At 40.7% G+C, this 13,578-nt stretch overlaps 1 protein-coding gene across 8 annotated transcripts in view; it reads left to right on the top strand.

Moving 5' to 3' along the window:
• The first annotated feature begins 2,386 nt into the window (after positions 1-2,386).
• CEP295 (centrosomal protein 295) overlaps positions 2,387-13,578 on the top strand; it is a 43,399-nt gene continuing 32,207 nt past the window's right edge. For 5 of the 8 annotated variants that reach the window (XM_041487158.1, XM_041487157.1, XM_041487156.1 and 2 more), the window contains exons 1-6: positions 2,387-2,436; positions 3,889-4,021; positions 4,745-4,945; positions 7,055-7,179; positions 7,968-8,061; positions 12,759-12,872. In XM_041487158.1, coding sequence (XP_041343092.1) covers positions 3,914-4,021; positions 4,745-4,945; positions 7,055-7,179; positions 7,968-8,061; positions 12,759-12,872 — 642 coding nt within the window. In that variant the 5' untranslated portion in view covers positions 2,387-2,436; positions 3,889-3,913. The other 3 variants (XM_041487159.1, XM_041487154.1, XM_041487160.1) reach the window with 2 other exon arrangements.

The raw sequence follows: 13,578 nt of genomic DNA, 5'->3' as shown, positions 1-13,578 counted from the left end.
TGCAGCCATGCAGCTGCATGCACCAAACCGCTAAGTTTTACTGAGTAATCTCAGCCCTCCTGGTTTCAGTCCTGTAGGGGACAATATGATGGGTTACTATGACAGTTAGTTCCTAGTAAAATTCCTTTTTTCCCTTTTCTATAAGAAATTGCCAAAAAAGTAGCTATATTTTGCACTCAAGTTTCATCACAAGACAATTGATTATCCTCTTTGTGCCTGATCTAAGTCACAAACATTTCTTTCATTTTTGTAGCAGCAGCTCAGACCCTCGGAATGTGCTCCATGCAAAGAAACAAGACTAACACAGCCTCTCTTGCCTCATCTGTATGTGTAGCAGAATTGTTTCCCTCAATACAAATACAATTTACATTCCCCATAAATCAAGGTTGTCTGATGTCTCCACTTTCAAATCCCAGCTGCTGCAAATCTTACACACATGATAAATCGTTCCTTTTAGAAAGAAAGCTGAAGCATGAGGAAGAATCATAGAATGGTTTGGATTGGATGGGACCTTAAAGATTGTCTGGTTGCAACCTCTCTGCAATGGGCAGGGACACCTTCCACTAGACCAGGTTCCTCAAAACCCCACCCAACCTGGTCTTGGGGGATCCAACTTCCAGGGATGGGGCAGCCACAGCTTCTCTGGGCAACCTGTGCCAGTGCCTCACCACCCTACAGTAAAGAACTTCCTCCTAATGTTTAATCTGAACCTATTTTCTTTTTTGTTTAGATCCATTACCCCCCTTGTTCTGTCACTACATGCTGCCAGCAAAGAAGCAAGCATTGCATCAGATTTACAGTGAGCAGACATTATTTAAAAATTAGGTTTATAAAGGAAAGGTGTAGCTGCAAGGTTGAGGCAGCAACACAGATGTGCCCATTGTAGAAGCCATGTGCAGGATTAGAAGATAGGCAGAGCAGCACCACACGTACAGAGGCACTGCCACAGCCTGAATGGGGCTAGAAATAAATGATCTTTGAGGTCCCCCTTCAAGCCAAACCATTTTATGATTCTATGATACTCCTTCTACTGACACAGTGCAACCAAAAAGAGCGCTGAACAGGGAAGCTGCATAGAAGTAACACTAGTGAGGCAGAACTAGCAGGATTCAGTTTTATTCTGCTCTCTCAGTATGGAATACAAAGCAGTGTTTCATGTCAGTACATACAGGCAACGTGTGTATTAGTGATTGTGATATGCGTGGAAACCGACCATGGGACAGTTATAAAGATGAATTCTAATAAATAACTGAGGGAGTAAAGCATGGAAGAAGGCCTTTCCTTTGTTCACAATCAACCTTTATAAGTCTTAAGTTGATTTAGGAGCATTTGAATTAAAGCTTTAAGGATGTTGCTGTTTGATGGGAACTTTCTCCTTGTGGCTAAGCCTTAAAGAGTTTTGCAATAATAACCTTTTGAAGTATAATTTTAGAATATTGCTTGTAGTGAGGATCTTTGAAACTATAGCTTTAGAATACATAAAGAGGAAACATGCTTATCTCGATGCCTTAACAAAACACTGAAAAGCAGCTTGAGAAAGGAAGATGAACATTAACTCAAGGATTGATAGTTTTGACCAAGGGGAAGCTGGACATCACTGTTATGAGATTTATAGTCCTTGCAATTAAAAGCTGGACCCACATCTGGAATCTGGACCTCACCAGCTGGGAGACTTCTTTCTTCTTTCAGAAGCCGGACCCCCACTATCTGGGGATACTCCTTTCTGGGATACATCCTGACAAAAACTAAATCACAATAGTGTATTTGTGATGTAAAAATTGGGAATAGAAACTGCTGAGAAAGCTTATGAGTACCCCTATAAATACCTCTAAGCCCCAACTGTCGGTGTGCAGTTGGAGGGAAAATTTCCCCCACTGTACCCAGCGCTGTATTGCTCATACTTTACCATATTAATTAACAAATTGATTTCTGCTTGAATATTGGCCTAGTCAAGCTTCTCATTTATAACATCAGCATTTCAAGTTCGGCCAGTGAGTGCTCCTCCAACACGAGCACTTGGGAACTCCGACTGCGGGCTCCTGGGGCGGTGTTGTGAGGGAGCCGTGGTGACGAACCCCTTCCCTGCCGGTATTTCTCCATGTGCGGGCCGAGATTGCCGCGTTAGGCGAGCAAGGCACTGCCGGCAGTCAGATGGGCCATGGGGAAGGGGCTGACCGGCACACAGGAACCCCCACGGGGCCCTGGGGGACAAATGCCTTCTTCGCCCACAGCGCCGCTTTTATATTGGGCGCGCGCGCCCCCCCCGCCGCCGTCCCGCGTCCCAATTGGCTACAGCGGGACGGGGGCGGGGCTCGGACAGCCGGGAGCGCGGTAGCGCATGCGCCATTGGCGGCTCGTTGGGGGCGCGGGGTCACGTGGCGGGGGCGGCGGCCGTTGGCGCCTCAGCGACCGGGAGGGCCCAGGCGGTGGCGGCGGGTGCGTGAGGGGCGGCTCTGCTCTCTTCTCCCCTTCCCTTTCCCCGCTCCCTCCCTTATCCGCTTTCCCTGTTTTAGTTTCTCTTCCCTCCGCGCTGTCCCTCCTCAGCTCGGGCGGACGCAGGTGCGGCCCCGGCGGGGTCTCCCGGTGAGTGGCGGGAGCGGCCCGGCAGAGCCGCGGCCCTCTCCGGCCCGCAGCACGCGCCTTGTGCTGCGGCTGAGCCCGGGCAAGCGCGGCCTTCGCAATCTCTAGCTCCGCTCTTATCCTTTGGATCCAGGCTTTGCATTGGTCATCGTCTACATTTTCCCCTCTTTAGGAGTGCGTGTATGTGCGTGCGTGTGAGAGGGAGAATGTAGCAATTTGCTACTTAGTTTTGTGCCGTGGTAAACTTCTGTAGCTCATCGGGTGGCTAAGGGAGGGCTGGCAGGATCCGGGATGCTACTGACCCTCTTTATGCTGTAAAGAGCTTGGGATTCATTGCTTTAATAACGCTTTACCGAAAGTGTCTCACGGATCTTTGGCTTTACACCTCACCTGATTTCTTTACAGTGTTATTTTATATGTGATACTGTGTCTCTAATTGTACCAAGATCAGTATATATGATGCTGAAAAGAGTTGTTTCCTGGTGTGTCGTGTTGGTTGAACTCTTAGTACTATATGAATTGCTCACGAGATTTTTTAGAATTGGCAGTGGCTTTTGCAAGTCTTTGCTTGTTTTGTGCCAATATTTTCAGGGTTATAAATATTTCAAGATCCAGTAAAAGTCTTACTTGATTTGGGGGCAGGGGAATTTTAGACTTTCACAGTAAGATCTTGAGGGAAATATAATTTGAAGTTTGTCTTCTTAGGAAATCTTGAATAAAAAATCGCTAGTGAGCAGTTTCAGCTTTCCAGTGAAACACTTGGTACGCAGACTGTTGCTAGAGTTACAGAGTCTGTAGGGCAGAAAACCTTGGAGTGCAGCCAAAAACATCAACAAAATTGCTGTTGGATCTTAAGTCTTCTCTCCAACAGTTAAGAGAGTATTTCAGTACAAATCATCTGAGTGGCCAGCCTGCTTTACTTGTGTGGTGTGCTTTTCAGTAGTTGGTGGGTTTGTTTTTAAATCTTCCCAGGAGCACTTTGCAAATGATGGTGGCTCGTCCACAGAGTAGACTGTGAATGTCATCCTGTTGCAGTGTTTGGTGCATAGCTCAAAGAAGTTCAAAAGCGTTATCTTTTGTGACTGTGACAAAGACAAAGCCAATGCTGTTGATTAGAGTCGTTAAGGTTGGAAAAGACTTCTGAGGTGTCAAGTCCAGCCTTCAGCTGGGACAGACGGGAACAGTTGTAGATCTCACATGCAGATGCCATGATAGAGTTACAACATCATGACAGTATCCTGTTTTTGTAGCTGTTTTGCCAGTGTCATTTATGCACAATTTCTCTTTTTCTTTGCATTGTTCTCATAGAAGTTATTATTCAGCATATCCAAAGATGAAGAGGAAACTTGCAACAGCTGGGACCTTGAGGCTTAGTCCTAATGAAGAAGCAATGTTTCTGAAAGAAGAATACGAAAGAAGAAGAAAACTGAGGTTACAACAGGTATGCCTGTATTTTTCCATGTGTTGCATTTCATTTGATGATGTAACAAATAATTTAGGAAAAGTAACTGAAAAGATTATTTCCTGTAAGCTAAATTTCAGGGTAATAGTATTGTAGAATGGTGGAATTTTTTATGTTGGAAAAGACCCTTGAGATCATCATGTGCAGCTATTAATCCAGCACTGCCAAGTCCACCACTAAATCATGTCCTGAAGTGCCACATCTACGTGTCTTTTGAACTTTTCAAAAGCTGGTGACTCAACCACTTCCCTGGGCAGTTTCTTCCAGTGCTTGACAACCTTTTCTGTAAAAAAAAAAAAAAAAAAAAAAAAGTCTAAAATACAAAGTGGAAAATAATAAACTGTGTTTACTAAGTTTTCGGTATAGTTGTTGATTTTTTAAAAATATCGAATGGTAATAGGAGCTTGTCATAGATTATTGTGTTGTATTTTTGGAGGGAAGGATATTCCAAGCAGTGTTTACTGTTTGTCACTTGTATGTAATTTTTTGGACTTTAGCTGAAATGTTTAATCAAGATTAGATTTATTATTTTAGTTATTAATTTTGGAAAAAGGTAACAGGAACTTGAAAGTGTTTTCTGGACAGATTGTGAGTGGAGTAGTAGGTGAGATGGAGGGAGGGTAAACTGTTGTGGAAAGTCTTACTGCAAAAAGTGTTATGCTTTTCTTGAATTGCTGATAAACATAAATACTATTTCTACAGGTCAGAGAGCAGCAGAAGTATATCTCCTACCAGATAAGGCAGAAGGTAAAGCAGAGGAGAGAAGAACAACTGCATCAGTTAGAGGAGGCACTGAGAGCTGAATGGCAGAAGGCACAGGATGAGAGGATGAAAGCCCTGGAAGAACTGTATCTGTCAAGCTTAAGAGCGATTGGGGAGGGTCACCGACAGGCCAAGGAAAACGTAAGCGAGCTTAATATTATTGTGTCATGGTTTCACCCCAGCCAGCAGCCAAGCACCAGGCAGCTGCTTGCTCACTCCCTCACCAGTGGGATCAGGGAGACAATCAGAAGGGTAAAAGCCAGAAAACTCATGGGTTGAGATATAGACAGTTCAATAGGGAAAGCAAAAGCCACACACAGAGCAAAGCAAAATGAGGAATTCATTCACATCTTCCCATGGGCAGGCAGGTGTTCAGCCATCTCCAGGACAGCGGGGACCCATCATGTGTAATGGTTGCTTGGAGAAGACGAACACCATCACTCCAAACATCTCCCCTTTCCTCCTTCATCTCCCCACTTTATGCAGATATTATTGTGTCATGGTTTCACCCCAGCCAGCAGCCAAGCACCAGGCAGCTGCTTGCTCACTCCCTCACCAGTGGGATCAGGGAGACAATCAGAAGGGTAAAAGCCAGAAAACTCATGGGTTGAGATATAGACAGTTCAGTGGGGAAAGCAAAAGCCACACACAGAGCAAAGCAAAATGAGGAATTCATTCACATCTTCCCATGGGCAGGCAGGTGTTCAGCCATCTCCAGGACAGGGGGGGCCCATCATGTGTAATGGTTGCTTGGAGAAGACGAACACCATCACTCCAAACATCTCCCCTTTCCTCCTTCATCGCCCCACTTTATGCAGTGAGCATGATGCCATATGGTCTGGAATATCTCTTTGCTCAGCTGGGACCACCTGTCCTGGCTGTGCCTCCTCCCAGCCTCCAGTGTACCCCCCACTCTCTCACCTGTGTGGCAGCACAAAGAGCAGAAAAGGCCTTGGTTCTGTGTGAGCCCTACTCAGCAATAACAAAAAACATTTCTGTATTATCAGGCCTGTGTTCAGCACAAATCCAAAGTACAGCCTCATACCAGCCACTGTGAAGAAAATAATTTCTATTCCAGCCAATACCAACATATATCGTCAGAGCCAATTTTGATGTTTTAGAAATACCAAAATTGCTGTTTGTTTGGTTTTCCTTTGACATTCCTGATTTTGAAGTCCTGATATGTAAATAGGCAACATTATAAGCATGGAAACTTTCTTGAAATGGTTGTGTACTTTTTTGCAGGTATCTTCCCACGAGACAGTCTATGGGCCTTTCTGTGAAGGCTTTTGCTGGGCAGACTTTAAAGCTTCTTCGTGTTAGCTTCTATGATCATGTACATTTGTACTTGACTAAATTGTACATAATGACTTAGTATCTCAATTATGCCAGTTATACAGTAATTTTTTCTCCACCATGGATCTTTTCTATGGTTAAGAAAACACACCTAACATTTTTTTCCCCTTCAGTGCTCCAGTGACATGGAAAGTCTTGGTAAGGGCTTCAGAGGCCTTTGCCTCGACTGCAAATGGGTGTCACTTTTTAATTCTGCACCTATAAACTGGTTTCACTTTCTTTAAAATCCTGTAACTTTTGTAGGCTCTGCTTGAGAGACCACTAAGATTGCTGGGTACAATTTTTCTGTAGGTTTGTCTCTGAATCAGGTTTACAGAAATCAGCTGAAGATTTCTTACATGGATTTTGCAAAGTAGCCTGCTTCCTGAATTAGTCAGGATCTTTAAACCCAAGTAAAATAGCATGCTTTTCCATTTATCCGTGTCTCTTCTTTATAAAGTCCTTTCCAATGCTAGGATGTGTGAGTTAGCAAAAAACTATGGAACCAGTGTTATAGGAACAGAGAACTAATAATAAATGTCTCTGTGGATGACTGAAGGGTAGTAACACGCTTCTTCTACGTAGTTTAGTCTGCATTTGCTACAGGGTGTTTAAATAACTGTGTTTAATTATCTTTTTCATCAAACTGATGTAGAAGAAGCTAGGATTTCTACATCAATATTTGGTTAATTGGATGAGGGATGTGGCAGGTTTGCTGCTGTTTTTGGCAGAGAAGAAGAAAATAAAAATGGCAGAGAAGGAAAAGTTATTAGAGTATTTTAACCTTAATACAGTAAAAGGTGGTTTTGAGGTTGTGCTTCTTACCAGCAGTATGTAATTAGAAATATCGTACTGATAGTATGCAATGTGAGTAAAATTCTATGTTAAAAGTGATTGCAATATTTTAATGTTAAGGAACCTGACTTAGAAGCTCTGGCAAAGCAAGCAGAGGAGAGGAAACAAAGAGCAGAGACGAGACATAGAAAAGCTCTGATAGAGCAGAAGCACCAAAAAGAAAAATTACTTCGTGAGCAAGCCAGGTATGCAATACTTATTTTGTTTTATTAAGAATTAACTTTCCAGTGTCACAAGGAGAAAGGTGAAAATGTTGATGCTTCTTGCTTGGAGCTTTTTCAGTCTTGAAATTTTATGGGTTAGAGAATTAATGAGCTTGTGGACAAAGCTTGTGGCTTTTGATAAAAACTGTGTCTTTAAAACCAAGACAAGAGTGTCAGATATTCAAGCTGGCCTTATAGATTCTCCAGGAGTTCAGTGACATATGAAATGAAATGTTGTCAGGCCAGTTCCTGATGGAGAGCTAACCACCCGGAAAAAGGACCCAGTGCATTTGTCATGGTCTTCCTTCTTAGGTTTTTTTTATTAAGCAGATTGGACCAAACTTGAGCTGGTATGGAATATGGTCTGTGTCCGCTTGGACATAGTTGTGCTTGGGTAGAGCTAAGACTTGTAAATTAAGTAGTTAACTGTATCTACACTCAAGCAATTAAAGTGTGTTAAAGTGCACAGTGCTTTCTGAAAACTTAGGTCAAAAGCAGAGATTTTTGTGTTGCTTTTGGGATGCTTTTCTTTTGTATATATGAACGTTTTTGCATAACTTGAAGAAAGTAATTTTTAATGCTGCCTTCCAGCCCAAGTTCTGTTGTCTTTTTAATATGCTTCCCCATGCTTATGGCCCGACCATTCAGTGCAGGTACTTAGGAATCTGATTTCAGGTTTACCTTTTATTTTGCACTCTTCTGTCACTGTTGCTTGAATAATTTTCCGTTTCTCTTCTCTTTTGTGGTTTGTTTTGGTTTTGTCCCCCAAGACGAGCAGATGCACGCAAACGTGCTCTGGAAGTGGAAAGACAAAGAGCAGCCAAAGTTGCAAGCCTGCCACCTCCTCCACCACGTCCTTTTGAGGTATGTATCTGTGATACAACAGTGATCACAATTTCAGGGGTACCATATATATTTTTTGGTCTCAGTCCTTACAACAGGACATCCAGAGTTGGTATTTGCATATTTAAGGAGAGTGGTTCAGCAAAAACCAAGAGAATGAATTAATTAGATATAAGCTTGGGTACTTTATTGATGTCTTGTTATATGTGAATTTTATTTCTTCTAATCAGACTCTTATTTTTGTAGTTAATCTGTCTTTTTAAACTTTCATCATATCATTTTCATTTAGTAGCCCCAGTGATATGAGACTTTACAATGATCTCTCTCAGCATGGACATTACATGCCTCCTCAGCCTGCTGTCATACTGATGCAGTTAGCAGCATTTTTTTTTTAGTTCTGTAATAATTCTGTCTTTTTAGCTGTGGGGCAGCTTTGTTGGGTTTTTTTTTCTCCCTTCAATTTATTTTTCTTGTAGGGGGTACTAAATAAAGGGGAAGCTCTTTAATTTTCATAGGAAACCATCACCCAAGTCTGTTGGGGAGGCTGCAACCTTTTAAGGTGTGGCTTTGTACCCAGTTCATGCTGCTTTGGTTTCACAGAGTTGGTGTATACATTTAGAATTTCCTATACGATTGCAGAACTGAACTGCAGAAGGAATATTATTGCATTTTTACTTTGGAGTTAACTAACAGAACTTCATGAATGCAGAGTTTAAATTGCCCCTCATGTGGTGTTGTGCCCTTTTAGACCTTTGGGTTCAGGGATGTTCATACTACTGACAATAAAAGAAAGGATTGAGGTCTCCTAGCCCCTCTCAGAGCCTGTGAAGCTTTCAAAACTTATCCCAGCACGTTATGTACAGGTTAGAGTGCAGGATAATAGGGTTTGGTATTGTATCTGGAAAAAAATGAGTAAGGTTTGACCCTCCCAGTTTTAAGAATGATTAGAAGGAGTACCCGTGGCCTTTCATTAGTACAAGTTTCTCTCTAGATCTTTTCGTTGCCTGCCCAAAGGTTCTTATGTTGTGTAAGGTGGATATGAGTGAAGATTAAAACAAGTGGTTTAAGGGAGTGGTAAAGTTTGGGGTTATATCTGGTGAAGTATATGCTGTATTGAAATTTAGTACATCTGGAATAAGGTCCTGTGTGGTACAGTTCAGGTAAATTCACACACCCTTTCACGCTGCTCTTGCCCTCTCTGTTGTGCCACAGAGTGTGTTCCTGGTGTGTCCGGTGTTGAGCAGGTGAAGTTTGTATCAGTCCAAACTTTGACTCTTTATTTCCTGGGTTTCAGGTGCTTCTGTTGCTCAGTTTGGCATTGCTGGGAAAGCATGAGATGCTGTGGCTTTGCTTTGCAGTTTAGAATGTCTTATGTCACATTTTATTTAACCCTTCCCCACAGATAGTCACTGCAGTTAACCTCCATAACAACTAAAATGACCCAGTACTTAATATGTAATATTTTTATTTAATACTTTTATCTAGCAACATCAATAATGAATCTTCCTTTCCATTTTATAAACACAGAATTTTCTCCTCATTCTTTAGTGTTTTGTCACCAGGGCAAGCAAAAAGGCTTTGTTTCCAGGTTCTGGTGAAACCAGAATTGCATATACAGTTGTGTTGGATGATATGTCTGGGTCAGTGCTCTATTTAAGTATTGTTCCTTTCCAAAAATTAATGCCTTTCCATCCATTAGCAAGTGTCCTTTACTCTCCTTTTCAACAAATGTGATTTGTAACTCATATTTACTGGAGTTTCCAGACATCTGGATTTTCTACAGTATGTGAATTTTGTTTCTGTTATGAAGTTCATGTTGCGATAATGTGAATCAGTAATTTTGCAGACATGTTGAATTTTTGTTGAGGAAAAGAGATTGACATGCTGTGCTGTATGGAAACAGAGCAATTTGTTCTATTTAAAGACTATCTGACTAAGCTTTTCTAGTTTTTTTCATATTTGTGTAGATTTTAATACTCTTGTTGTAGACCTATGGCTGGGAGGGCACAGGGCTAAGAATAAAGTTATTTTCTTCAAAGAGTTATTGGGTACCATGCACTTTATGGGGGAAAATGTTAAGTAATTGAAAGGTTGAGAGATTTTTATTCCTGTTTCTGCTTCAAGAGAGAGAAAACAAAAGATATTGACTGTCAGTTGGGGGAAGGTAAATCTAGGGCTTTGTCTTGCAAATGTGTTACTCAAAAGGCACTGAATTTAAATTGTTTAACTTTAAATCCTGTGAATTACAGCAAATTACAGAGTCATCTGAGTAAGTCTGCTTGATTTTTTGAATGTTTGCATAAGAAGCTTATAAAATGCAACTATAATCATAATCTGATGCTCTGTTGCAATAACAATTGACTATAATTTCATATAAAGGAGCTGGGGCATTGTTGTTCATGGCATGATTACTTAGAATATAAGAAACATTCTCCAAAGATACTCCTATTATTGTGATTTTACCCAGTTAGAAAATAAGTATTTTTACTCTAATGTCATAACCCATTTTGGTTCTCAGAATTATGGATTTTAGAAGTCAAGGCCGTATTTAGTTAGACCAAATTAAAAGTTACTTAATTGAAGTTAAACTGTAAACACTGTCTTATTGAAAAATGTTGCAGAGTTCTTGGAAGCTTACTTTTTCTTACCTGATCTGTTAGATTTTTATGGAATGGAAACAATACCTAAAAAGTATTACTATACTCTGCTTGAGTATTCATAGCATTTGTAGAGCTGGGGTCATGAGTTTCTTGTTGGGTTTTTTGTCCCATTTCATGATACTTTGCTGCTCCAGTTTTGTGAGATTTTAGTATAGAATTATTTGCTTTTTGAAGGAAGGAAAAAAAAAAAGAGGAGGGAGGAGTTAAAAAACCATGATAGAAGTATGGTAGTTTTTTCAACCTAAATTGCTTTTGGCACTAATTGAAAAATTGCAGCCTCCAACATAATTCTCACATCTTCATAGCTTTGGAATAAAATTCTGGAGATTTGACTGATTATATGTAATTAATAATTATTTGTTATTGGTTTGTTAATTTTAAGTTTTTTAAATAATTCAGAAGAGATGTTTAATTGTACATTCTGAAAGTAACCCAGTACAGGGTAAGCACTGATAACCTGGCTAATGACTGGGACTTGTCTGTTTTTATAGCTATAATCAGTATCTGCAAGTGTTGATCTGTTTCAATTACTATGATTTTTATTGATTACGAAATTCAGCATATTGTTTAAGGACCATAAAATAAGCTACTGAAGTTCTGTTGGTAAGGCTAAAAGTAGTTTTACTGGTTTTGGGTCCCTTATGACAAGAAAAACATTGAGGGGATGGAGTGTGTCCAGAGAAGGGCAGTGGAGCTGGGGAAGGGTCTGGAGCGCAAGTCTGATGAGGAGCGGCTGAGGAAGCTGGGGGTGTTTAGCCTGGAGAAAAGGAGGCTCAGGGGAAGCCTTGTCACTCTCCACAAGTGCCTGAAAGGAGATTATAACCAGGCAAGGGTTGGTCTTTTCATCCAGGTAACAAGTTATAGGACAAGAGGAAATATCCTCAAGTTGCACCAGGGAAAGTTTAGACTGGATATTAGGAAAAAGTTCTTCACTGTCTTGTCAAGCACTGGAACAGGCTGCTTGGGGAAGTGGTGGAGTCACCATTCCTGGAGATATGTAAAGGATGTGAGTTGGGGCACTCAGGAACATCATTTGGACTTGGCAGTGCTGAGTTAATGGCTGGACTTGATGAAGGTTTTTTTCCAATATAAATTATTCTACGATTCTTTGACATTCATTTAAAGACTTTACTTTCTACAGTCTTCATAAAATAGTAATAGTCAATCCTGAAATTTTGTATGCCTCATTTTATGCAAAGATAAGTTTAAGATATTCCTGAGACTTAATGCTGCTCTTTGTGTGTGTGTGTTTCTTTATGGCCATGTTAGTTTTAGAGCACTCAAGCTATGAGTCTTTCCAGTTTAGCTAATGTGGATAAGAACACCTTTGTAGGAGAAGGTTGAGGGAAGAGGAAGCTGAGAGAAAATTAATGGAGGAGATGTTAAGTACAAAGACAGGTCCTACAGGATATTGAGTAACCTAACCTGGCTGCTTTGCTACTGAGAACATGAGGCTAAGCCAAGGAAGAGGGAGGGTCTGATGGCTTATTGTTCAGATATCCAGCAAAGAGTTGAAATGTGTTAGTGTACTCAAAACTTCTAAAAAAACACAGCAACTTAGCATTCTGTGAACAGACACTTTTCAGTGAAGTTACAGAAAATAAATTGGACATAATGGCTCTAAGTCTCCTAAAGCAAGTCTGTACTTGACGAGTGTTGCTTTGCTGTTGGGTATAATTATTTTGTGGGTCTGTGGCTGCCCTGCTGTGAGGTGAATGTGACAGCTGTTGTAAGTGGGATTTGTATTAATGCATTAAACTCAAGTGCTTTTAAATTAGTGCTTTTGAAACATGACACTGATGAGCATAAAATTCTGTGCAGGGGTTTGCCTAAAACAATTAGATGCTCTCCATTATTAAAGCCTTCTAGATCTGCCTTGTGCTGATGTGGTTTATTAATTATTACATGTATATAAGGTTTTAAACACTATTTTCAGGACAGAATTTGGTGGGGTGGGTTTCTTTAAATAATAATTCAGCTATACAGATCAATTCTGTTTAGTTACTTTGATGGACATACTGTTCTGTGATGCAGCTGTAGTTTTACTTTTCTTCCTAGACTTTTGAAGTGAAAAAGATCCTTGGGATGAAGCCCTGTGGTGCTGGCAACTTTTCTGTTACACGTTACCATATTGCTGAAGCTTTGGTGGACAGAGAAGTGGATGGAGAGCAGGTGATTAACTCCAAGTGTTTGTGCTGCAGTCTTACATAGGTGTTCCTTTGCATTGCATACATTGTCTGGATATCAGCTGTTGGATTTTCTAGAAGCTGTTTAAAGATACGAACTTGTATAAAGCAGCTTACACTACTTACTAAAGAGAGTCTCAGATAGGAAGCCTTGTAAAGCCTGTTACGTGCTCTGTCACTTAGGGGATCACACCTGGCAGTCCCTTGTGAACAGGCTATTTTACTGGAAGGTGAGATCACAAGACTGGTATAATGTTCAAACACCCAAACTGGAAGACTTGTGGCTCCTGCTGAATTGATAGCTGCTGTTGCCCCGTTTTTCTCTCTTCCCTTCTTTTCAGCAATGTACTCCCAGACTTGCCTTGTATTTGCCTTGCTTATTTGGAATGATTTTTTTTTTCCTAAGTATATTTTTATGTTAGATGAAGATTTTTCTTTCAAGAAAGTTGCAGATTGTTTCTGGTTTCCCAAATGAGATGAAAGATACATCAGAGATATTTTCCCCCTTGTTTAAAGCAAAACTACGAGCATAGAACTACTCAGTCTGTAATGTTGACCATATCATTAATTTTACCATGTATTGCAGAAAAAATAACCACTCTGTGATAACAAATAAATAATATAAATTATTGTCTCTGATACAGTTCGAAATTGGAACACTTTGTCACCTAAACTTACAAAATACGTAACAA

Source organism: Pyrgilauda ruficollis, unplaced genomic scaffold, assembly GCF_017590135.1.
Source record: "Pyrgilauda ruficollis isolate IOZ18807 unplaced genomic scaffold, ASM1759013v1 scaffold8, whole genome shotgun sequence".
In the NCBI taxonomy this organism is placed as follows: Eukaryota; Metazoa; Chordata; class Aves; order Passeriformes; family Passeridae; genus Pyrgilauda; species Pyrgilauda ruficollis.
This window is presented reverse-complemented; position numbering and strand designations above follow the sequence as displayed.